The 10,520-nt window shown below is 44.9% G+C and overlaps 1 protein-coding gene across 2 annotated transcripts in view; it reads left to right on the top strand.

Moving 5' to 3' along the window:
* The first annotated feature begins 457 nt into the window (after window positions 1-457).
* Window positions 458-10,520, top strand: part of LOC143330245 (transcription initiation factor TFIID subunit 4) — an 88,415-nt gene continuing 78,352 nt past the window's right edge. The window contains exons 1-2 of one of the 2 annotated variants that reach the window (XM_076746681.1): window positions 458-1,871; window positions 4,377-4,537. In XM_076746681.1, the coding sequence (XP_076602796.1) occupies window positions 506-1,871; window positions 4,377-4,537 (1,527 nt within the window). In that variant the 5' untranslated portion in view covers window positions 458-505. The remainder of the gene's footprint in view (window positions 1,872-4,376; window positions 4,538-10,520) is intronic. The other variant, XM_076746770.1, reaches the window with a different exon arrangement.

Below are 10,520 nucleotides of genomic sequence, written 5' to 3'. Positions count from 1 at the left end.
TTTCTTTTCACGAATATTTTTGGAGGAGGAAATCAGTCAGTTAACCTTAGGATGCTTAATATAGGTTTGAGATGTATCCATTCTATCATATCGCGATATTACACAGACTGGCCTGTCTCCGCCATAGAGCGTATTATAGCGTCAATGCTCTTCACCCTGCCCCCATATTGCTGGATAATACATTTGTAGATGTGGAAAATGCAAAGATGTGGCATAATTTGTTATGGACGCATCAAACTGCACGATTTTTCGTTTAAACCGTGGCATGTAGACACGTAGAAAATATGACACGTCCCAGTTTCGCGTTGTTACGTAACTACATCGTACTTACACTATTTACAACAGTTGACGACACTTCCTTAAATCAGACTTGAAGAAAAACCGTGAAAAATACAACCAGGACGCCCCCACCTCCCCTCCTCTAATGACGTCAGATTCATTCCCACAATGCCCAGTAACACGCAGGCGCACTGTAAAAAAATCTAAGAGCTATCTGTGATCAGAGATGGCGGGCGCCTCCGACCCCCTGGAAGATATGCTCTTTTCAGAGGTGGATGAGAAAGCAGTGAGCGATCTCGTGGGCTCGTTAGAGTCACAGCTTGCTGGCCAAAGCAACCCAGCAGGGAAAACAGACGAAAACGGAGGCGCTGGCTCAGTGGCCCCCGCTAACCATCACTTACGAAAAACGCTACCAGCTCCAGTGGGCACCACAACACTAGAACAACAACAACGAGGACGGCGTAATAAACCTGAGATGCGCCAGGAGATCAACTCTAAAGACGCTAGCCCGGATAAAGCTGTCACGTCTCCTTCTCTGGCTTGTACCCCTTCTTTTGGCGAGCCTCCCACCACTTCGGCTGCCGGTGTGAGCGCCACTAGCAGCGGTTCGCAATCACATGGAGCATCCATCACAACACTGACTGCATCTGGTGTGTCAACTTTGGCGTCTACGCCAGCCAGCATCAGCACCACATCCAGCCGGGGGTCTAAGGTTAACCCGGGCACAGGCGACACGTCGACGGAAACCTGTCCGCCGAGAAAACGCATAACCACACCGCGGAGGAGCGCTTCGGCTCGTATAAAGAGTTTGAACGGCGCGGCTGTAACGACTCGAAGGAGCAGCAACACGGCGGTGGCTGAAAACGTCATCCCCGTGGACACCAGTGCGACCACAGCCAACTCTACCCGACCCGTGACATCCTCCATCAACACTTCGACTTTCACCTTATCTAACGCTAACCTCCCTGTCGGTCAGTCGGCTATTGCGCTCGACCGGGGGACTCCCACCATCGCTTTGCATCGACTCCCCAGTCATATTGTGGCGAGCATCGCCCAGAACGGCAACGGGACCAGCGTGTCGGCCCTGGTCCAGCAGGGCACGCGCATAGGACCCGTCACCTCTTCAGCCTCACAAGATAACCACGACAAACCGGTCACAGACACTGGGGCTTCCAAAACAGACGACTGTCAGTCCAAAATTGTAATGTCCAGCCAGCCTGGTGGTGTCAATTCTGTAATAAGCACTGTTCCCCCTGCACCTTCTGTGGTCACACCGCCAACAACCACAGCAGCAGCTACGACCACCACAACAGTGACCCAGCCTTTGAGCTCTGCCACAGCTGCTGTCTGTGTCACAGGGGTGGCAACGAGTTCTGCATGTGGAACTGGTCAAACGACATCAGTGACCGCCACCCTGAGCATGGTCAGGCCCACAGCCCCCTCTCCAACGCCTGCTGTGGCCGCCTCCGCACAGTCTCAGCCCCGTCCTGGACTTACAGCACCTCAAAGGATCGTAGCCCCCCAGCTGATTGTCAGACCACCTCAGCAGCAGACTACCATTCAGCTGCCCCCTGGGTTTACCATCCCACCGGGTAAGGTTTGCAGGAGGGGGAGGCGAGCAGCAAGGAGCCGCCGTGTACACCTGTGTTCAAATGACCTGAGGCGAGGCTCGTGGGTTTGGTTGTCAGTAGGATACGGTGTTTGTATGACTGTCTTCAGTGTGAGGAGATTGTGTGTGTGACATTCTCTTCTCGTGCCACGTTTGTCTGAATGTGTCGGGGAACTTATCCCCTGTACTGTACATATTGTACTTGTATGTGCCTGTTCCTGAGGTGCCGTGTGTTTGAGCATGGCCACCTGGGGGATTCAAACACTTCACCCAGCAGTGTTTAGTGCTACGATGTGTCAACTGAACCGTGCCAAGTATTCAACATACACCAAGCATCTTTAACAGCACCATAAAACAACATCAGTGCCACAATTGTATAAGAAAAAGACAAAACATACAAGAAGCATGCAGTGTCAAATGAAGATTTTCCCTGCGTTTGAGACTTGGCTGATGCTCAAGTCTTTAACTTAAGTCTCCATAAGAGATCAAACATGTGATTTTTCTTGCTCATAGGAAAAAGTCTTGCCATATGGCCTCGCTGTCACGCTTATATCCCAAAGCAAATGAGTTTATGAGTTCATTTATATGAGTTCGCTGTCAGCAGGAGACAAGGCTATTTCCAGTGAAATCATGTAAATGTGACCACCAGTGTGTTCACACACCAGACACTGTTACCAAAATGTCTCATCCACAAGCAGGCATTTGAAGGTTTTTCATCTTCAGCATAGTTTAGTGAATTGCAGCTGTTATCGTGACTGTCACTGAAATTTCAAACACATTTTTCTCAAAATTCCAGGTGCAAATATAAAGGAATATGTCTTAAGGTCAGTCCAAACACAACAAGTTGTTCACCCATAGTGCATAAAGTCATACAGTACATCAAGAGTCGGTCAAAGAGCTTTATGAAAAGTGGCACATGCTTAGAATACGGTGGCAAAGGCATCTTAATAAATGGAGACCTGTTGACCTCCACACAGAATCTGCACAATTTGTGTTTGTGTTGTCTTTCGGTTGCTGTACACAGAAGCCGAGCGTGGCCGTGCTTGCAGTTATTATTATTTTTAATGCTGTTATCTTGTGATTGAGACAAACAAAGCTCGTTTTCTCGCTATAATAAGTTCATTAACGAGATAATCAACCCTCTGTCACGAGAGAACAAAAGGTTGTTTCCTCTTCTAACTCATAATGTTCGCCAGAGATCAGGAGTGCCATGCCAGCATGTATAGATGGCATCGTGACAGCTGTAGGATGAGAATGTAAGACTGCACTTCAGCCTTACTTACTGATATGCAAACACCCACCACTGGGGGTAGTTTCTTTTCCAGTAGTCCTCTACCAGTGACAGTTCTTTTGGTTGCAGACAGTCCACACATCTGCTTTCAGTAGACCACTGTATCTCAGCCTGTCCCTTACTGTATTTAGCTGTAATGTAAATACCCTCATACTGCATCACTAGGGGAAACTATGCTTGTAACAAATTGCAAAAATTCATAAAAAGTTAGTATGAGTTGCTTTGAAAGTCCCAAACCCACATGACAGAGCAGTGTGTGTGTGTGTGTGTGTGTGTGTGTGTGTGTGTGTGTGTATTATGGTCTCTTATGAATGTTATGAAGTGGTTTCTGTAGCTGTAAGTAAAGTTGGGGATGCACAGGGAAGTGTTTTTGGGCAGCTCAGCCGCTCTGGCGAGCAGTGTTCACTGTTAAATAACTTTGGAAGAAATCAGAGTGGGGAATTCCTGCGCCACCTGCCAAGTGATGCGGCGGTTTGGTATCCCTAATTTGGCTAATTTGCCAGGTGTTTCTGACTTAATGGAAATTCTGCAAAGAAAAACAAATGTGTAATAAAACGTCTTATCTTGCCCTTCAACTCATTCTGATATCCAGGGAGGTCTTGATCTTTTCTTGCAATGTTAATTTGGGGAAGTAGCATCGTGAGCAGCACTGTAGTGCAGTGAAATAAACAATAACACACGATGGGTTGTCCTGATATATGACATTAACAGATGAGGGGGCGTCTGTAATAGGAGGCCTTACGTTTAGACCATGGCTGCTAACCACAGAAGAAGTTCATCGCTTTGTTTATAGTCAGTTTAAGCCTTAGTTAGGTCTGTTTCCACTGTGGTAAATGTTGCTCAGGACAGTGGTCAACCATTGGAATGGGACTACTTGAGGTTTCCTGTTCCAGCCAGAAGCAAGTGTTTTCAGTAAAACCATCCACCCTTCCAGTATTCAGTGGAAAATTAATTAAATGAATCATTTTCCACCTGAAGTTGTGCTGAAGCGGCTCTGCAGGTTAAACATTGCATTTACACTGGCTGCCAGTTTAAGAGTATTTGTTTTTAACTTGCTAGAATGTTAAGATGATACTTTCTTATCTGTGGAAGTGAACAGAAGAATCCACAAACCTGCCATGAGCTGCTTTAAATACCATTCAGTGATGTATGTTGATGTGGTGTTACCTCTAACGAATGACCCTTGTGCTTCTTCAGGGATGGTGTTGGTACGGACGGAGTTGGGCCAGCTGGTGATGGTTCCTCAGCAAGCTTTGGCTCAGGCTCAGGCTCAAGCTCAGGCTCAGGCCCAGAACAACATCTCTCCACGACCTGCCACCCCCACAACAGGAGCATCCTTCAGAGTAACAGCTCCACAGGTGAGACTACCTACATGATAGCTGCCACCCATCCGCTTCCATTCGTGTGACCGCAGCACTCAGTATTACTGCACCATAACGCTTCTTTACAGCCAGACAAGAACAAGAAGAGGAGAAGTGACGAGTTAAGGAGCTGTGCTAGTAAATACATGACATAGTGTACAGTAGCTGTCTGTGTACCATGGTATGCCTGGATTCAGCCTGTCAGCAGATAAATGATCATCTGATGTGCGTGCTCACATATAAGTCGCACACAACAGGCGTTACTCGTGAAACATTCCTATGCTGAAATGTAATTTTTCATTTTTTTCATCTTTTCTCGTACTCATTCATTTTACTGTTGTGTGAACTTCCTGCGCTGCCTGTTGGTGGAGACGTTGTAACACTGCAACATCTTTGAATGAGGCTCGTGTCACTCGCTGGCCCACCGGAAACACTGTCAACGCATGTATAATATGAACAATGAAAAATGGCTTCATGTAACCATAATTCACTGTCTTGACTGTGATAAACACATCAAAAGTATGATTTGATATTAATTTCATATCAGCACCGAATAAATATAGGCTTTTTCAAAAGTATGCAGAACATTCACTAGTGAATTCCACGCAGAACAAAACCCATCGACGTGAGCCCACCCTGGCAAAAATAGACCAGCCGTGTAATTCTGGAGTAACCAGAACACACAGAGGATCAGAAATGAATCATGCTTTATGTTGCCAAAATGATTCATCCAACAAAGAAAATTGTGCAATGGCACAAGGCATGTCTAACTGTTTTTGAGCCAATAATGCATATACCACCAACCCTCATATAGCCAAAGGAAAACCCTGAAACTGTTTCATCTGAGGAGAATCTCCCAGAATCTCAGCATCCCTACTCTCTAATAAATGCATATGGAGTCAAAGACATTTTTAATTAAGATCTATTTAGATGGCACAGTGGCTTCCGCTGTCTCAACAACAGTAAGGTCTGGTGTGAATCTCTGCTCTGGTCTGTTCTGGGTTTGCATGTGTTAGGAAGTTCTCCCCATGTTTGAGTGGATCTGCTCCCACACCAAAAGACTGCATGTTAGGTGTCAGAAATACTACTGCCCTTAAAAAGGCACTTTAATCTGAAGGATCAAATGCTTCCTTATGCACTCAGGAAAGGATCATAGCTGTTATATTGCTGGAGATGTACCGAGCACATCCTTAAGAAGTGGTACTGGGGCCGATCCAGGCATGCTTTAAAGAGCTGGGATCAGTGAAAATAAATAAAGATATGCAGATCCTTTCTTTACTCTCCTTCACTTTCACTCTCCTTCACCGTGTTGTGTCCACCTCAGCCTGCTGCCGTTGCAGTACTGCTGTCCTCTACAGCAGCCAGGCCGGCTCTACGCTGCAAGCATTTAGCTCCATATCTCAGTGAATATTGGGGTGTGAATGTGGAAAATTATACTCAATATAAGAGGGCTTGGACTGGGATCAGGGCCAAAAACACTTTATCTGGACATCCCTTTATATTACAGAGCATGATTGAACACCAGCTCTGTGAAAACTGAGCAGTTTTTCTCAACTCAGGAAAAGCTGACATTTTGGAGATGCATGGTTTTCACTGGACGGTGACATTATCTATGCAGTGGACTGAAAACTGGCTCTTGTGGGACACCATATTGAAGTTTTGAGGAAGAGCTGCCATCCAGGACATGAGAACAAAGATCACACTGCAGGACACGTGGACAGCTCCTGGTGCTGAAACCAGGCCTGTAAACTGGAAAACTTAATGAACCGATCAATAACAGACGAAAAAGAAAATCCTTTGATTTGGATAAAATAGTATCTTAATGTAAACATTTACAACTATATTTGTTTCAGCAGTATTATTTCCTATGGTGAGATTATATTATTGGCATCGGCAAATATGAGTAAGATTTATAAACCAACCAGTTTTGCAAGTGTAGCTCTTTTATTTTAAACCAATTCAAGACATAATATTCAGATAGAATAATTCAATCCATACAGACGTTTGTTCCCGCTCCACCTATGAGCCTGTGCTGATGCAGAACTACTTTACTGTCAGATCAACACGTTTCAGCCTACATCACAAAACACACCACCAAAGAAGACAATTTGGATGTGAGGCCAAAAACATGAGGCGATACAGAAGACGTCTACATATACATGCACATACTGATCGGCCGGTGGGTCACCCACACACAGATGGGCCGGGCACAGTCAGTGAAATACAACATGATTTTTCATCTTGATGTTTTTATAGACGTGGAGTTAAGCCGAGTGTTGGTAATGTCATTTTCCTCAGAAAATACAGAGACGCATTTTGGATTTTTTATTACTGAAGTTTATTTCCGGGGTTCATGAATGACGACTTCTTAAATAATGAGTTTTTATAGTCGTGTTTTATGATCTCTTATTTATGTGTTTTTTTTTTTTTATTGAATTTTCAAATTTCTATCATTTTTGTTGTACTTTGCCTTCTCTTTTACATTTTCAAGATACTTGTAGTGTATGTGTATGGCACTACTTTAGAGTGTTTCTGGATTATGCCACACTGAATCGGCACATTTTGGGTAAGGACACACTATACTAGTGCCCTTGGATGCACTTGCCCTGTTTGTGGGGCAGATATGGTGTCAGCCGAGTCCATTTCTTGGCACTCCAGTCGGACCTTTTCTCTACTCCATACACATTGAAAGTAGGTGAAGTTGTGCCAGAAATGCCTGCTCTGCATCTACAGCCTGTGCTGGTACCCCAAATCAGCACTGTCCAAAACACAGTAAGTGCTTCACCAGCGTGATGCATATTAGCTATGAAGTACACTCCTGGCACTGACCTCAGATCTGAAGCTGGCGCTGCCCTTTGCTTCAAAGTGTTGAAGTTGGCATAGTGGGATGAGTCAAGTAGAACAAACATAAATAAATCAAAGTTTTTGGACAATCATATGAAACTGCTTTTCATTCTAATTCATGTGCACTCGTAGGCGTCTAGTTTTCTACGGGACGCTTCTTTTCATTTTTAAAGCACATCAACCTCAGACCTCTCTGTATGAGAGCCGCCATGAGTGAAAGCCTTACATTGTTCCTCTTTGCTTCAGTCCTTAGAGCTCTGCAGAGTTTCTGTCAATGTTAATGCCACAACCGGTGACCTTTGTCCACTCTAATCCCACTGATTGGACTGGTGTGTGGAGAAACTTTGATCTCATTATGTGTGGGTACACACAGTTGATGCTGGGCAGGCTCCACCTCATTAAGTGAACAGCTTCCCCCTTAGACCCTAATTGGGATGTGATTAATATGTTAAACTGTGTAATTATAATGAATGAGTATTCTTGATTATTTTACGTATAGATTAAACTGAGATTAATAGGTGAATTAATGTCTCAAGGCTCCTTAATGACTCCATGGGGTCCTCTCATCAAAATTTAACGAGCCACTGAATCATTAATTGGAATTTGCTTATTATCACCTGTGGATACATCATTCATGTAAAACTTGAGCTTGTGCTGCTGGATCCACACCTTTAGAGCTTAATCGCTTTTAATAATGAGATTAGTGGATAGTTTGTCTTTCACACTTCCTCTGTAAATCACTTAGGACAGATAACTGTTTTTCTGTGATGAGAGCATCTTAATTTCTCCTGATTAGTGTCTTTCTGACTGACATGAGAACAAACATGCTTCAGCGCTGTTCAATTCGACACGAGGGACAGCTGAGATAATGTCAGGTTGGACTGCAACGAACGATTATTTTCATCATCAGCTCATCTAGCAGGTATTTTCTTGCTAGACTGATTCATTGATTGGTCTGAAAAATGTCTGTAGGAAATAACCGGTACAATTTCCCAAATCCTTAATGAACTTATTCAAACTGCTTTTCTTTTCCTTCAGAGTGTTTGAAGACAGTTAAATGATTGTTGGTTGAGTGTTTTCTGTCAATGGACTAATAGATTCATTGGCTAATCGTTTTATTCAATGTTAGGTTAAGTTGTCAGTTACAGAAAAAACGCACAATACGCCCTCAAATCCCAACTCAAGGGTGCTTTGTACTGTGTTGGCGTTTACTGGCCACCATGATAAATGACTAGAGAATACTTTCAAAAGGCGTTTCTGTGATCGTCTGATCTGCCTGGCGCACAGCGTGCTGTTGAAAGCACCGTTCATCTTGTGCTTTAAGTGATGAAATCTAGTTTGTGGACAATGTGTCCAGTGTCTTTTAAAGAACTCTTGGTCATAACCATCTGCTCAGATTATGGTCGGCCAAAAAATCCCCAATAATTTTCAGATAGCTGTAGACAGAAGTCTTTTAAATCGAGGCTAAGTGCTCCGTTTTGATAAGTTAACAGCTAAGTTCTTCCAGCACATGCTGTTCTAACCTCTCAAGGCCGGACGAAGAGGTCCTCAGAGAGAGCTGAGACACCTGTTCCTCGCTCACTGTGAGGATAAAAGACAGACACTAGAGGGCAGCATTTCATTGTCTTTTTCAGTGCCCTTAGACGTCCCTCTGTGGTTCAAATTCTGCTTTCACTGATGAATTAAACTGTTTCCTGTTCCTCTAACCTTTTGTTCTTATTTGAGTGTTATATCAAACAGTGTCTATGAATGCAAAAAGGTCAGAGAGATTAGAATAATGAGAAATTAGTGCTGTTAAATCTGATAATAAATGTCCAGGAAATTTCAGCCGGCAGTACCAAACACATACATAATGTATAGCAGTGTGTACTGGTTTAGTGTGTGTATACTATGGTGTACCCATCATACAGCAGCAGTATGAGGCAGTGTTTGGTGGTTTCTCAGGCCGTCTTTCTGCACTACAGACTGAGCTGAGATTAAGTGCTTTTCCTTCTTTAAGGAAATGTCCACCCTCAGTTCCTCTGATACTTTCGTAGCATAAGAAACTTCCTGCTGATACGTCCGACGGCAGGTGTAAATGTTAGCAGGCACAGACGTCCGCATCAGCTACCCAGCAACGCCCCTCTCCTGCCTCTGTGCTCGTAGCCAGCCAACCTGCATCCATCCTGATATGAACCGCTCTCAAAAGAGAGTCGCAGATTGTCATCGCCTCTCGCAGTCACACTGATGACAAATTAGCAGGCCGCGGCGTTGCCATCTCGACAGGAAAAGCAGAAGCAGGGAAATGAAAGGGAATGGTGTTTATTCCCAGAGCTCAACCCCTCTGTCGGCCTGTCACTCTTCCCATGACCCTGAGGGGAGAAACGGAAGGCATCCTGAGCTTCCTTCCTTCCATACCTGTTAAATCATTCATCATCCAACTGCCTGATTATTTTAAAAAGCTAACAAGGCTTTGGTTCTCGAGTGTGTTTGTGCGTGGCTGCCTGTGTGTGTGAGAGGCAGAGAGACAGAGCAAGAGAGAGAGGCATAGCTAGCGGTGGGATGCACCCCGTGGCTCTCACCAACCCCCCTTCACCCCCACCGCCACCCCCATCCCCTCATCCCTCGTACACCCACGTCCCCCAACTTCTCGGTACAACATTCTTTTGCATCCTCCAAAACTTTTATTGGAGGGGAAACTCCCTCCTCCTCTCTCCTATCCTACTTCTCCTCTACGCTCCACTCTTTGCCTCTTTCCTCCTGTCCTTGTCACAGTTGTGTGTCTGTTTGTGTGTTTTCATTTGTGTGCCAGACAAATGCAGTGTGTGTGCCTGCTCTGGCTGCTGTCTGTGTGTAAGTGCTTGTCAAGTACGTGTGTGTGTGTGTGTGTGTGTGTGTGTGTGTGTGTGTGTGTGTGTGTGTGTGTGTCAATGCTTTGGCCTGTCTGTGAATGGAAGGCTGTGTGCCAGAGGTCGGGGCAGAGGCCCTCTTGGGTTGTCTTGGCTCACAGACAGGATATCAGCCAGAAAGTGTGTGTGTGTGTGTGTGTGTGTGTGTGTGTGTGTGTGTGTGTGTGTGTCTGAGATGAGCCACTGGGCATCACTATGGTTTTATGGTTGGCACACTCACCACCAAGCCATCCCATTTGCTCTTGTGC

This window comes from Chaetodon auriga, chromosome 1 (assembly GCF_051107435.1).
Source record: "Chaetodon auriga isolate fChaAug3 chromosome 1, fChaAug3.hap1, whole genome shotgun sequence".
NCBI lineage: Eukaryota > Metazoa > Chordata > Actinopteri > Chaetodontiformes > Chaetodontidae > Chaetodon > Chaetodon auriga.
Note: the sequence above shows the minus strand (reverse complement) of the source record. Positions and strands in the feature narration are given on the sequence as shown.